The 15,422-nt window shown below is 42.1% G+C and overlaps 1 protein-coding gene across 1 annotated transcript in view; it reads left to right on the top strand.

The window, feature by feature from the left end:
- Positions 1–15,422, top strand: part of LOC102210119 (talin-2-like) — an 87,459-nt gene that overhangs the window by 67,246 nt on the left and 4,791 nt on the right. The window contains exons 26-47 of the mRNA XM_013910057.1: positions 99–201; positions 930–1,138; positions 1,580–1,699; positions 1,867–2,064; positions 3,543–3,682; positions 4,205–4,298; positions 4,750–4,839; positions 4,955–5,077; positions 6,174–6,317; positions 6,542–6,727; positions 6,852–6,992; positions 7,689–7,870; positions 8,644–8,776; positions 8,894–8,995; positions 9,111–9,281; positions 9,995–10,141; positions 11,229–11,330; positions 11,459–11,578; positions 12,251–12,397; positions 13,298–13,464; positions 13,816–13,999; positions 14,354–14,479. Coding sequence (XP_013765511.1) covers positions 99–201; positions 930–1,138; positions 1,580–1,699; positions 1,867–2,064; positions 3,543–3,682; positions 4,205–4,298; positions 4,750–4,839; positions 4,955–5,077; positions 6,174–6,317; positions 6,542–6,727; positions 6,852–6,992; positions 7,689–7,870; positions 8,644–8,776; positions 8,894–8,995; positions 9,111–9,281; positions 9,995–10,141; positions 11,229–11,330; positions 11,459–11,578; positions 12,251–12,397; positions 13,298–13,464; positions 13,816–13,999; positions 14,354–14,479 — 3,129 coding nt within the window. The remainder of the gene's footprint in view (positions 1–98; positions 202–929; positions 1,139–1,579; positions 1,700–1,866; positions 2,065–3,542; positions 3,683–4,204; positions 4,299–4,749; positions 4,840–4,954; positions 5,078–6,173; positions 6,318–6,541; positions 6,728–6,851; positions 6,993–7,688; positions 7,871–8,643; positions 8,777–8,893; positions 8,996–9,110; positions 9,282–9,994; positions 10,142–11,228; positions 11,331–11,458; positions 11,579–12,250; positions 12,398–13,297; positions 13,465–13,815; positions 14,000–14,353; positions 14,480–15,422) is intronic.

The following is a 15,422-nucleotide window of genomic DNA, read 5'->3' as shown; positions in this document are numbered from 1 at the left end:
TTAGGCTAGAGATAGCTGCTGTGTAGAGATACCAAAATGCTAAAGAAATCTTAGCCATGAGTCAAATGAGTTATTTATGTGTTCTGTCGCTTATACAGCTGGAAAAATGCGCTCAGGATTTGGGAAGTACGTCTAAGACTGTGGGTTCTTCCATGGCCCAGTTGCTGACATGCGCTGCGCAAGGCAATGAACATTACACAGGTAGTGTATTTTATACACGAGTGGGGCTGAGAAGTTTGAGCAGCCATTTAGATACATATGGAATACTGCCTGTGACTTTTATTTAAAAGGAATTCTCAAAATTGTGCCGAGTGTCAGTCTTGAGGATAAACCAAGCTAAAGATGTTATTTTATCTGTGCTGTCATTACCGCCTTGAACCGAACCCCGAGAATCCAACATGGCTTCACTGCTTTGCCGTCAGTTTTGGCTCAAACGGGGATCTCAGTGGAATTGAGATGAAGACGGATAAAGAATAACATTTATAACAATGAGTGCTCCGAGGCAGTACTTCATGCTGTGGCCCAGGGTGCTGCTCTCTACTCATTAATCTTTTTTTTTCACTGGATTTAACATTCCATCAGCAAATGGCTCCACTCTGCTGGTTAATGCAATTTGATGCAATTTGCAGCTTTTTCTTTTTTTCCCCCAGTTCTATGTGTAATAAGCTGAGGGGACCTCCAGTGTGAGGCTTTATTTATCATATTAAGTGATTTATTTAAACAATGAAGTTATTTGAGTATAATGATTTTTTTTCTTTTTTTCACAGTGTGGTGCTGCGAAATCCTGCTTGTTGACTTGCACAATGTCATTGCAGTTTTAGTAAAGACAAGAAATACACATAGCTCTCAGTTAGTACTGCTTAAACAGGGCTGCTGAAATGCGACACTGGAATTAATGTATTTGCTAAATCGTCACTCATTTTTCACAGGTGTTGCTGCTAGGGAAACAGCACAGGCTCTGAGGACATTAGCTCAAGCCGCTCGAGGTGTGGCAGCCAGCACCAAGGAGCCTCAGGCTGCAGCTGCCATGCTGGACTCAGCCCAGTGTGTGATGGAGGGCTCAGCCATGCTCATCCATGAAGCACATCAGGCCCTGGTTCATCCTGGTGATGCTGAGAGTCAGCAGAGACTGGCACAGGTAGCATACCACTTATTAGCAGATCGATAGATAGATCTGATAGATCTGATCGACTGATTGATTGAGGAGCACTGATGGCCCCTGTCTCCCTCATCTACTGATTTGTAAAGATTTTCCCATTAGAGTCGTCCCCTCTACTAAGTGTTGCTCTTTTTTTCCTGTCTGCTATGCATTTCTCGGCTGGTTTCCCTCTCTCAGGAGAGGTTTTGCTGGAGTAAAATTGTTCATTCTCCTGCAGCCCTTCAGGGGATAAACATATTGTTTGGCATATATCTGTGACAGCAGCATAAATTAGTGACACGGATTATTGTGCACTGCTGTGAGCCCAATTTGCATTTGAGATATTTCTCCACATATAGCTTTGCTCTGGGGCTTTGTTGTGTAGCACATTTTTAGAATGACTAATGACGGACCATTGACAGATGTTGTACTGTGTTGCAGGTGGCCAAAGCTGTTTCGCACTCCCTTAATAATTGTGTGAATTGCCTGCCAGGCCAGAAGGATGTTGACATGGCCCTCAGGAGCATAGGCGAGGCCAGCAAGAAGCTACTAGTGGACTTCGTGAGTGTTGCTTAAGCTTTTTCTTAGGGATTTCTTGCCTTTTATGTTTGCATAATGACATGAGAGTATTTATATATCGACCCTTTATCCCCAAACAGAATATTTCCTTTTGCCTGCAGTTTTAATATTCCAAAGTGTGGCCTAATGTGTATGTCTTGTCTTTGAAGCTCCCTCCCTGCAGTAAGACATTCCAAGAGGCTCAGTCTGATCTGAACCACACAGCAGCTGAACTCAACCACTCCGCAGGCGAGGTCGTCCACTCCTCTCGTGGAAGAAGCAGCCAGCTGGCTGCAGCCTCAGGGAAGTTTAGCCAAGACTTTGATGAGTTCCTGGATGCTGGCATTGAGATGGCAGGACACACCCAGGTAGGTTTCATGACCATACAAAGACTTCACGCTCCAGTGACACAGTTTAATAGTGATCCAGTGCCAGCAGTTCATTTAAAGTTTTTATCAGGTAAACTCAAAAGCTTCAAATGCAGAGTGCATCTTTGCATTACTTTACTAACCAAAAGCTATTGCATTCAGTTAGTCACGCTAATTCCTCCAAAGAGCTCTAACGTATTCAGATGCTTTGTGTGATGTTCTTGTTCTGAATATTTTGCTCATTCATTCAAAATTCTAAATATCAGACACTGAAGAGGATGTACACTAGTACACATGGGAAATTTTATCTCATGTGTCCTGAAGATACTCCCACAGCTTGGACTGGTTTGTAGGTCTTGACTCCTGTCTAAGTAGAATACTATCAAACTGATCGCTCACCACCCAGACTGTGCTGGTCATTCCATGGTAAACAGAATAAAGGCGAACTAGGTATGTTGCATAATTTGGGGTCACATGTTGAGTTCGTTCTTTACCTTTTATAGGAGCAAATTAGCTCCAATGAAGTGGTGTCCACGGCATATGAAAAGTAAAGGGACTACCTTTCTTGTTCAAGACTGTTTTTAACCTGTACTAATCTCTTACTTTACAACAGCTATCGCATTTCTTCAACATGTCTGCATGGAATTAAACACCTCAGGTGTTTATTTTGTTTGTCCACAACTTTTTCTTTTTTTCAGATTCCCCTGATAACGTTTGTGTTTTTCTGCCACAAATGGCTCATTTTAGTGTATAGTCTCAGATATAAGCTTTTTCTTTGTAACCATGCCTTCAAGGCCAGCATCTTGGAATCACCTCTTCACTTTTGGCGCTGAAATAGATTTTTGTGGATACCGTTTAATGAAGCTGCCAGTTGAGGACCCATGAGGTGTCGGTTTCAAAGTCTAGAGACTCTGATTAACTTGTCCCCTTGTTCTTTTCTACACCGGAGGCACCTGCTTCTCTTTTATTCTGGTTAGAGCCGGTTTGTGCTGCTCTGTGAAAGGAGGCGCGCGCACCGTTGTCGGAAATCTTTCCCACATGAAATAGCCTAACGGTCTTGGGTACTCTGAGTTTCAGGAGAAAATTCAATTTTGTGGGGAATTTATGAGACTAAAGTCAAACCCACAAAGTGCATTACTTCTTTAATCAGAACAGCAGTTTTTAGCCGTGACAACAAAAATTAGAGTTAGGCTTTTTGATATAATAAACTTGGAACACAATAATATTGCATACAAATTATTAATCGATAATTATCACTTATACACACAATATTAATTTGACTAAAAAACAAACATTACATAAATTTGACAATCAAAGACTCAAAAATACCTGTTATGTGACAAAAGAGGATAGCCATTACTGTAAAGTAGAACAGTCTAACCAATACGGTTTAATAATTGTAACACAACATTTAATACAGATTTGAAACCATCAAAAACAAAATTCACCTGAATTTTTCTTCTTCCTTGCATGTACAGAGTAAGGATGACCAGATCCAAGTCATCGGTAATCTGAAGAACATCTCCATGGCATCCAGTAAGCTGCTACTGGCTGCCAAGTCTCTGTCTGTGGATCCAGGTGCAGCCAATGCTAAGAATCTCCTAGCTGTGGCAGCAAGGTGCGATAAAACTCAAGCAGTACCTGAAATGTGTCAAATTTTCTGAATGCTATGTTGTATTTGCCAGTGAGGTGAACAGCTCAGTAGTATATATCATGTGAATCCTGGCTCAAGATCTGTAGCAAGTAATGATAGCTATAGAAAACAGCTTCTTACTACATCTGTATGCCGCTCCTACAGCGTGTCTGTTCGGCATTGCTAGGGGGAGTACGTATCCTCCCCTTAGTGGAGAGAAGCCAAGCAGCTGGTCCCGCAGGGCTTTAGGCCTGACTGACTTCTCTCTGTCTAATTAGGAAGATGGAAGCCTTGGCTTGAGCCTGTCTGTGCTCAGCAAGGCTGAACACAAACTCGAGACAATCTCGGCACTCCTGTGAGCTGTGTTATCCAATCGCAGCGAGAAGCCGGCAGTGCCGTGCTTGAGTAGGGGGGCTAAAAGCATGTGTGAGTGAAGCCAGCCTGTGCGTGCATGCAGAGGACACATGTGAGAGCTAAAGAGGCTGTGTGGCTGCCTGTGTGTTTCAGGGCGGTGACAGAGAGTATTAACCAGCTGATAACGCTCTGTACACAGCAAGCAGCAGGACAAAAGGAGTGTGACAACGCCTTGAGGGAGTTGGAGGTAGCTTTCCTCACATACAGGATACCACACAGAGGTTTTCTGGTTTCTATGCATGCCTGTATTTCATGTTTTTTAAATAAAGTTTATGAGTTTTGTATTTTTTTTTCTCATGGTTTCCCACTATTTTCCATTAGATTCCTCCTATATAGCCATGTTTTATAGCTGGATAATACATTCAGAACAATAGTGCAGTAGCTGCATTAGCAACACTAATATAACAGGAGCATTTTTACATTCTGAAGCCTACCGATGATTATACTATGAATAGTTTTAAATGATATTAATATTGTTCATTTAAGGCCTTGATTATGATGATTTATCTCTGCACAGATCAATTTATAATTATAATGTTAGCCTCAGGTCTGAATTAAGTAGCTGATAAACTTCCAAGGATATCAACGTAGAAATGCAATATTGTAGTTTAAGTTGTTGTGTCTCCGTCTGTATTCAGGCTGTCAGAGGTCTGCTGGATAACCCCAGTGAGCCCGTCAACGAGCTCTCCTACTTTGATTGCATCGAGAGCGTCATGGAGAATTCAAAAGTACAGGCGTATAAAATAACCTAGTGCACTATGTATACTAACTGTCAAATATTTTACATGGTAGGCAGCTGAAGACCTAATTTGTCCACATTTTCTCCATTTTCATGTGCCTCAGGTCCTAGGGGAGTCAATGGCAGGCATTTCTCAGCACTGTAAGACAGGTGATGTGGTGGCCTTCGGGGAGAGCGTGGGCTTGGCGTCCAAAGCTCTGTGTGGGCTGACAGAGGCTGCAGGACAGGTGAGATCACAGCGCCATACTAACTCGCTCTGACTTACCCTGCTTCTGCGCTCGCCTTCCCTTTTTCTCTTTATTTTTAGATACCTAGAATTAAACACACACTTTGTTTAAAAAAGCAAATTGCTATCAATTTTTAAGGTTGACATAGCCCAAGACATACGGCGTAAAAGGAAATTGAGACATCTTCACAAGGTGGAAATCACTTTCACGCATGAACTGCTGCCCTGAACCCTTCTAGTCGATACCCAACAGAGGTGCAAATATCTGACATACTCAGAACAGACATTAAACAATCTTCACCCTGCCAGCTGACTAGTACCAACTTTGTGTGATGTCCTATTGGATCGATTTGCACCAGTCTAAGAACAGTGGAGGTATTAGCCTTGTGAATCAACAGCTATGAATGATGTAACGGATCTCTGCCTTGGCCTTGCACTGCTGGGTTTTCCCCTGGTTGTCCCTCTGTGTTGTCTTGCAGGTTCCTAGTAGGTGGGGTTAAGTAGTACAACTGGGAGCACTTGGCCGGGATCATTTAAGATTTGGCTTTCTTAGTTTTTGCTCCCTCTTTATTAACTGAGCTTCAGCCTGGTTATTTAAGGTTTTACCCCATACAGAATCACACATCTAACATTGGATCACTACTTGAAATGCAGAGGAGTGGGGTCATCTTCTTGTGTGTTCCACAGAAAATGTCAGATGATTGTGGGACATCCAGTTGTTTCTGTTGTGCTCTGTTGGTGGCCACACAGAGTCATTGTCTTTGTTGTTTTGTGTGGGTTTTGGGTTGTTTTGGGTTTTGGTGTGAAGCTCTTGTCCACTCAGTCATAGATATAGGCACTCGCATTGTTGTTGGCGTAGAGAATTTCAGTGTTTGTGCAGGTTCTCTTGATGGTTTTCATGGACCATGGTTGTTCAACATTTCTCAGCTCTTGGTGTCCCAACCACAGACTCATAAGATGTGGACCCCATTCCTATGGAGTGGGTGTAGCAGCCTTGGCCACGGCCTGCTCTGTATTCCCCTTTGTGTCCCTTTGTGTTTGGGGGGTATCCAGTGTAACTGGGAGCACATAACACGCTTTTGTTTTCTACTCCACAGGCCTCTTATCTTGTAGGTGTTTCTGATCCCAGTAGTCAGTCAGGCCACGAGGGGCTGGTGGATCCCATTCAGTTTGCACGAGCCCACCAAGCTATACAGATGGCTTGTCAGAACTTAGTGGATCCTGCCAGCAGTCCCTCACAGGTAAGATCCATTAAAGGCTGCAGAACATTAGTCCCCTGGCATATGGAGACTGAGTAGTCTTTAATAACTTGCTGTTAATTCTGTCATATCTCTTTAATTAAATACAGTTTTTAAGAATAAACCTGACCTCTGTGTTTAAAGAATCAATGCCCCCATGCCTTACCTAATTTTATTTTATACAGCTGTTCCTCTTTGTTAATGGTTTTGGTTCATTTGTTCATAAGGTCTTGTCTGCAGCAACAATTGTAGCCAAGCACACCTCGGCTCTCTGTAACGCCTGTCGCCTGGCCTCTTCTAAAACTTCCAACCCAGTGGCTAGGAGACAGTTTGTCCAGTCAGCCAAAGAGGTGGCCAACACCACAGCCAACCTTGTCAAAACCATCAAGGTCAACTCTCCAACTGATCAAAACGTTGAGTGTAAATTTGTTACAGATATCTTTTTCGTCAAGTGAGAAGATACAGATGTGTGTATAAGTAGTTACACACTTACAAAAACAGCCAAATGAACAAATACTCATGACTGTCTTATTTCAGGCCTTGGATGGGGATTTTTCCGAAGAGAATAGAAACAGGTGCCGCGTTGCTACAGCCCCGCTCCTCGAGGCTGTGGAAAACCTGACGACCTTTGCCAACAACCCCGATTTTGCAAGCATTCCAGCTCAGATCAGCAATGAGGTATTCGTTCAGTTGATGCTTGTTTATAATGCTCCTTTAAAATGTCCTTCACCTTTTCTAGTTAAATGACGGAAAGTTAATAAAAATCTTTTCAACAACACAAATGAGATCTGTGACTTTTTTTTTTTAGGAGCAGTGAAAATGTTCAGTTCATCCTACAGAAGATATTGCGCTTTTCAGTGAGATTAAACGAGTGTTTGTGACTTGTGTATTCAGTTTGCTTAAAAACTGCCTTTTACTTGAGCCAACAAGCAAAGGTTTGTGCTGTGAGCAGGAGAGGAAATTGAATTGAGGTCCTTTTGTTATTGTCAAGGAAAGGCTCAAAAAGAAGGATGTATTTTTTGTTCAATCTGAGTGCAATAGTTTGCGCATAGTCCTCTAAAAGCTTTATGGCTGTAATCTGTTGGAGGGCAGTGTTTAACGGCACTTTCTCTTAGCACAGCTGCTCTAATCTTCAGCTTGTTAATCTAATTGTCAAGGGGGGGTTTTGCTCGTATCATAAAGACTGAAGGTGTTTCTTCGTGAGTCTGTGTAAAGCTGCCTGTCTAATCTCATCCCTCCCTTTGATTGCACCTTTGATCTCGCTCAGGTAGTCAAGGAATATTAACAGCTGTCAGACCAGTATAGCTAGCTCTTCACTGTCGAGCTGTTACCTGGGCCGTTGTTTCTCCTACACTAATCTTTTCATTTCCACAGGGCTCAGCAGCACAGGAGCCCATTGTGCGTTCAGCCCGCTCCATGCTCGATAGCTCCACTTACCTTCTAGAAACAGCCCGCTCACTGGTCCTTAACCCCAAAGATCCCCCCACCTGGTCCATACTAGCCGGCCACTCCAGGACAGTTTCTGACTCCATCAAGAGTCTCATCACCTCTATTAGGTTTGTGTTAATCCCGCCTGTGATCATATCTGTCTCTGCAGCCATGTCTTCAAAGTTTAGAAAGGTTTCCTTGCAGTGAGAGAAAATAAATTCTCATATTGGAGGACTTTTTTGTGACAACTTTTCAGCTAAGCAGGAAATTGCTGCATTAGTATATAGCTACTGAGTTCCCCACTGCTTAGTAATAGATTAGCGAACGGTGGGGCTCGCTACGGTGGATCTGAAACACATTTCATTATGTGGTGTCCTACCAGCTCTCACAGCAACTAAGACCTACAATTAACAGACATTAACATTTAACCTTGACTGTCAGTATTTTTCGAGTATTCAAGCATTTGAAGGAAACGTGTTGCCACTTTCTCTCGGGAGCTGAATGAAAAATGATGGCGTTCTCATGCCTGCATAACAAAAATGAGTTTCAAGCCAGTGGCTGATTAGCTAGGTAGACCATTGTGACTATGTGCTGATTGCCTGGTAAAGCCCATGGTAATAATATGACTGCAAGATTACAGATTGCATTACAGATTCATTTGTGAGCTTTAGGGCTTTAGGTGAATATATATTTTTTCATTTTTTGATCTTTATTTTTTTTAACCAAGCAAGCTTCTTTTCCTTGTTTTCACTGTTTATATTTATCTAAGCTAATCTGCTATGGGTAGATATGAGCATCATTTTTCTTACAACTCAAATCTCCAGATTTTCTTATTATATATTTATTTGCACATTAAGGTGGAGACATTTGTCTCTTTTTTTCCCATTATTTCTGGTGACAGGGACAAGGCACCGGGACAGAGGGAGTGTGATTACTCCATTGATAACATCAATAAGTGTATCCGGGACATTGAGCAAGCTTCACTAGCAGCGGTTGGCCAGACCCTACCCTGCAGAGATGATATCTCCATGGAAGTGAGTTCAAATCCCCCATCAGCTGTATCCTGTGTGAGAGGGAAGAGGAACTTAATGAGATCTGTAGTCTTTCTGTTGAGACTTTTACTGTAATTCCCTGCTGTTGTAACTCACCAGGCACTCCAGGAGCAGCTGACATCCTCGGTACAGGAGATTGGTCATCTCATTGATCCAGTCTTTACAGCTGCCCGAGGCGAAGCTGCCCAACTAGGACACAAGGTGCTAGTCTGACAGTGTATCTCTTCATTCCCTCTGAATTTAGGAGGCAAACACACAGTTTTGTATGTTTTGGTTCAACTTTTCTCTGACTACTGTCCTAAATGCTTTGTCTCAGGTAACCCAGCTGGCCAGTTACTTTGAGCCACTCATTATGGCATCGGTGGGCCTGGCCTCTAAGCTGCATGACCACCAGCAGCAGATGACCATCCTGGACCAGACCAAGACGCTTGCTGAGTCCGCCCTGCAGATGCTTTATGCTGCCAAGGAAGGCGGGGGAAACCCAAAGGTAGTGCACAGAGTCAATTTTACTATTCGTGTCGATGCTGTGTTTTGCCTGACTTCAGAGATGAGCTGTAATGGAATGGAAAACAACGAGTTTCAAAAATAATGGAACATCTTTGTCCATCGTTGTCAGTCCATTCATTGTTGCACATTAATGAATCCCTTCTTTCACAGTTTCTCTAATTCTTTCAGCTATAAACCATTTGTATTATCAAACTGAGCAGAACAAAGCCTCAGGAGTTCTTTTTAAGTTTTCTATATTAGTGCTGGAATTGATTTTAAGATTTAAGTGATTTTTTTTAAACCTGTTCATAGCACAACTTCTAATCCCATTCTGAAATGATTGTGCTTTTACTCAAACTCTGCTGCCATCATTACAGCCATAAAACATTGAAATTAGCTCCTTAGAAGCTTTTTTTTTTTTTCTTATCAGATTGTCTGACTACCCCAGGCTTTTATAATTTTATTTTTATGGCTACATTCTGAGATATAGATTTACTATTGTACAAACTAGACTAAGTTTGAATTATTAGCCAGCAGGGATGATGTCTGTTCTTAAATCAGAAAGGAACCAGCCTGGTGACACGTCCTCTAGTTGGACACTGAGTTCTTACTAGCTTGAGGTGCACTGTAGAGCTGTTGTCAAGCTGATGAATTACCTCCTGGCTAAACCGAGATGGCGTCACAGTAACGTTAATCAGCTGCCCGTGTCCTCAGGCATCCCACACACACGATGCCATCAATGAAGCAGCCCAGCTGATGAAGGAGGCTGTTGACGACATCATGGTGACTCTGAATGAGGCAGCGAGCGAGGGCGGCATGGTTGGGGGTATGGTAGAGTCCATCGCTGAGGCTATGGGCAGGGTGAGTAAAGATTGTTGTTGTCGTCATTCAGTTTCAAGAGAATGTTTCTTGAGTACTTTGAGTGGATTTCAAGTTTCCACTTGACCTCCGACTTGTCTGAAAGCAGAATGAGCTTTCTCTCAAAGCCACAGTGGGTGTTCTGAAAGAGTGTGCTTGTCTATGACTCTTATTAGTCCAGAAGATGGCACGTTTTAAAATCCACAGCCCACTGGTGATGTTAGTTTTCAGTCATATTGCTAGAGGTCATGTGTGTTGACAGTCTAGTTAGTAACTGACAGCGACATGTGCAAACTCGGATGTAAAGCACTTGGCCCAGTTCAGCAAACACCTATTTTTTCCCTTCTTGTGCCTTTTACACTTTTAATTAGAATGTGCATGTTATCTAGAAAATGGAATATCCGTGAAGAACACAAAGTGGAAACGGCTTAATAAATGTATACATTTAAAAAAATATATCATTTGACACGTAACTGTGAAACAAATGGGGTTGTATCTGCTTCAGGGGAAAGAAATAAGGTTGGAATTAGCAAATTCAGCACAGCACTTTTAATCTATTAATTGTAGACTTTTGTAGGAATTGTAGGAAATTTCATATGTATCCTTCACATGTGAAGTAAAGAATAACAATTGTATACTGTTTTGGTGTAATCTGACATCCAGGACATTACAAGTATTTTGTCTATCTAAGATTTATTGACTTTGTCAATGCACTGCAACCAACATATTTACTAATTCACTGGACATTCTCCAGCTGAAAAAATAAAACACTCAGCGCTCTCTCTTTGGACTCGGAGCACAAATGCATCTGAAAAAGGCAGATAGCATATCATCCTTACATATTTAATGATCAGCCTGATCTGTCTGGTGTGCAAAAATTTTCCATTTCTTTCTGGAACCTGCATCAATGGACAAAGCAAGATACACTTAAAGGATTTTCAAATGATGCAGAATAAAACTAACTCTGTATTGTTCATTATTAAGCGTGTTCATTCGAAATTAGGTTATTGATTTTCTAATTCATATTTGTGAATATTTGTTTATGTATACACCTTAAACCAAATCTGTAGCTACCGTTTAATCTTTACAGCTGGCTGAAGGAACACCCCCTGAACCCGAGGGTTCCTTTGTAGACTACCAAACCACCATGGTCAAATTTTCTAAGGCCATTGCCATCACAGCACAGGAGATGGTGAGCATGCAAATGCATTACAATATTCATGCGTCACTCATGTCTGCAGTATTTACATTAAATCTTCAATGCCAATGTTTGACGATAGTGCTGAAGGAACATTAATCAGTTGATGCATATTCTCGCAGATGACTAAGTCGGTAACCTGCCCCGAAGAGCTCGGTGGCCTTGCCTCTCAGGTGACGGTGGACTACGGACAGCTGGCACACCAAGGATACCTTGCTGCAGCCACTGCAGAGCCAGAGGAGGTGAGAACACTTTTTTTCTTTTTTCTTTTTTGTGGAGGATGTGGGGGGGGAACGTTACACTCCTGTATGGGAAAAAAAAAAATCATTATTCATTGCATCTTTTAGCAATTGTGCTGCAGAAATGTCAGACTGAGTTATCAGCATAGGTCTGCATTTTACACCAAAATGCTTCCGGATGTATTTGCTCACACACTGATCAGAGCAGATGTTTGGTGTTCTTTGATATGACGCCTCTTCCTCAAGGCTGCACCAGCAATGTGAGATCAAACAGAAATGTAACCCTCCAGCATCAGTCTCTCGCAGCACCCACGGACTCTTGACTTGAAGCTTTTCTCTGTTGTCCAGAGGACAGCAATGTGTGGAAATATTGCACTAATAAGCACACCGCTCTTATCAATATCTTGTATATAACAGACTGCTGGTTACCATAGCGACATTTCGCCTCTACAAGTCTAAAAGCCTATAGTGATGCTTGTAATGAAGTACCACCCACCCATGAATTGCAGTCTGGAAATTAAAGGTGTAGTGCCAGCATTCCCTCTCTGAGGGTGCTTGAAATCATTTATCACCCACCCGCTGGATAAGAGAGATGCCAGTTAAGGAGATTATTGTGTAGTATAATGACACAAATGAGATGGCTGCAGTGAAGCTGATGCCTGGTTATGCTTTCAGGTTGGCTTCCAGATAAAGACGCGGGTGCAAGAATTGGGCCATGGCTGTATTTACCTGGTCCAGAAGGCTGGAGCCCTGCAGCTCAGCCCTACGGACAGCTTCTCCAAACGGGAGCTCATCGAGTGCGCCCGTGCAGTCACAGAGAAGGTAAGCGATATGGATAGAAACCTAAACGGCTCATTCAGGGGAAAAAGCTAATTTTCCACATTATTTTGACTTTCAAAATCTCATCTATGTAACATGAAACATGAATTCAGTTTTAGCATTTTACAAAATGGTTAAATCATTGCTCAGTGTTATAGCTGTATTCTTTAATTATAGCTAATCACATAAAGCTATAAAGAAGATAAGCTTGTGCGGTAATATATAATAATACAATAATTTATTATTATTATTTTTTTAATCTTACATTTTGTAGAAAAAAAGATTAAATGAATCAAATTTTAGCGTCGCCTGACTGTATTATTGTAGCACTCATGAGGCCATGTTCTTCTGACCACCCTCACACTGTGCAGTTGACAATATTAATGTCTCCACGCTGTGACCCTGGCAGCTTCTAGCCATGCTGCTCACACATTTTGTCTTCACTCCAAGGAAATGATTTGATTCGGCGCTCATATCAGTCTTGAATAATTTGTGCTCTCACACTTGTTGATATGTGAAGCTTGTGCCTTGTTGAAATGCACACCTCAGGGCCCTCCATTTGTTTATGAGTGATGAGCAGACACGAGTCTTCGAGGGAGTTGTGTGACTTGCAGCATTAGGCTCACTGACTTAATGTGAATGCATAGCAGACTCTGATTTAACGTTTAGTGGGGCCCATTCCTCTTATTCCCAGCTTCCTTGTTTAATCCATATCTTCCAGATGTTTCTGAACATTTGCAGGGTAACTCGTTTCACTTATAAAAGTCTCAGACAACACCTGCTGTACAATCATTAAACCGGCACAATATATCAACAAGGTTAACTTTTAGCCTTTTTTACGCCTTCTAACAAGATGTTTAAGGGACCTTGCTGTCTAACTATTGTAACACATGCATGTTCCAGGTGTCCTTGGTACTTTCAGCCCTACAAGCAGGAAACAAAGGCACTCAGGCCTGTATCACTGCAGCAGGCGCAGTTTCTGGAATTATTGCTGACCTGGACACCACCATCATGTTCGCCTCAGCTGGAACACTTAACCCTGAGAATGAAGAGTCCTTTGCAGACCACAGGTGCGATGAGACACAAGCAAGACATTCAGGCAAAGACCAAAACTCTAAACCTCCTGTTACCATAAAGTCCCATTTGAGATGTTAAAAATGTGAAATGGATTTACAGATTCGCGGCACATGGGAGTTATATCTTTAAGTTGCTGCACTTACACTGTTCTCCATACACTTGAGCCTCAGTCTTGTTTTGATGACTCACTTGAAAGAAATGCAGCTGCCAAGAAAGCTAAACACTGACCTGCATTTCACATAATGTGCAGTAGTTTTGCTCAGAAAGCAGTCATGGCTTTCTTTCCTATCGCTGTTAAGTGTGACTTTGGAGCAGATTGTGTCACAATGTGTCCCATCCTTTAGGGAAAGCATCTTGAAGACAGCCAAGGCACTAGTGGAAGACACCAAGCTGCTGGTTGCTGGGGCAGCGTCAACCCAGGAGAAACTGGCCCAGGCTGCCCAGTCTTCAGCCAAGACCATCACTCAGCTCACAGAGGTGGTCAAACTGGGAGCAACCAGTATGGGCTCTGAGGACCCAGAGACACAGGTAATCAGAATCTGAAATAGAGTGGTTAAAAAAGTATATATTTATCTCCAGAAAGAACTTTTATAATTCAGCAGTCATCATAATATGGTACTCTATTGTTAGTCATCTACTATCTTTCTTGTAGATAGTAGTAAGTATGTAAGATTTTTCTATATAATTGCAGTTTGATCTGATAAACATGGTCTCTTCCTTCCCCTGTGTATATGTCTCTATCTCTACCCTCCACTAAGTCTGAAGTATCATGACAAGGTGGGAGTGATAAGGACTGCAGTGGTAAATCCTCTCCCTAGGGCTCAACTGATAAACCTTTACTTTGACCATTGTGCTGTATTGATTCCAGCTCTATCCCCCCAGGTGGTTCTGATAAACGCGGTGCGGGATGTGGCCAAGGCTCTGGCCGAACTCATTGGTGCCACCAAATGTGCTGCAGGCAAACCAGCTGACGACCCCTCCATGTATCAGCTGAAGAGTGCTGCCAAGGTGAGGAAATAAACCACTCAAACTATCATATCTGTTTAGCTGTGCAGTGATTTTTTTTCTTTATTTTTTTTTTTTTTGTGGCGCGTATCTTTAATTTATTGTTCAGCTGAGTCTCGCTCACAGAGAGGATGCTCCATGTAGATATGTATTTATAAATTTTCTCCTTGCATTGTTGCTCTAGTTTGATATATGTGGTTGCAATGCAGCGTGAAGCTGTTTTTTGCAAGGAGGATATGACAGCTGTTATCAGGATGTGTAAGATTTGTCGTATCTGTGGGACTTGAGCCATCACTTTCTATGCAGGAGAGAGAGGGAGGGGACTGTGTGCTTTACTGAAAACTATAACAAGATGTTCTGCATTGTCACTGCTGGAACTACAGTAATGCAGGGTTTTTGTACCGGCTTTAATATCAGTGGAAGGAAGACACAGGCACAATGTAGAAGATTCACAGTGTCATAAAATGTAAAAATACAGTGAAGATGGTGGTGCACATCTAATGTGGTGTGCATATTGCAAAAGGGATCAAAAATAAATTATATTAATACAGCTGATGGATGGCTTTTCTATGTATGAAGAGGATACAAATACAGATAAAATCAGTAATCAACACTAATCAGTTGAATCAGTTAGCTGAGGTTTTGTTGGTCTAATTTATAATTTATGCATCCCCTATTACTGTTTCTTTTAAGGGTATTAAATATCTAAAACACCCAACAGGCATCCAGCAACAATGGAACGGGTGAAATTTTTTAAATATTTGGTCTGGAAACAATGGTTTAGAACAGGGGTAGGCAACTCCAGGCCTCGAGTGCTGGTGTCCTGCAGGTTTTAGATGTGTCCATGATCCATCACAGCTGATTTAAAGGGCTAAATGACTCCTCAGCATTTCTTGAAGTTCTCCAGAGGCCTGGTAATGAACTAATCATTTGATTCAGGTGTGTT

The sequence above is a fragment of the Pundamilia nyererei genome, unplaced genomic scaffold (genome assembly GCF_000239375.1).
Source record: "Pundamilia nyererei isolate P.nyererei 1_Seehausen unplaced genomic scaffold, PunNye1.0 scaffold00035, whole genome shotgun sequence".
NCBI lineage: Eukaryota > Metazoa > Chordata > Actinopteri > Cichliformes > Cichlidae > Pundamilia > Pundamilia nyererei.
The sequence above is the reverse complement of the archived record's forward strand: the minus strand, read 5'-3'. Positions and strand labels throughout refer to the sequence as shown.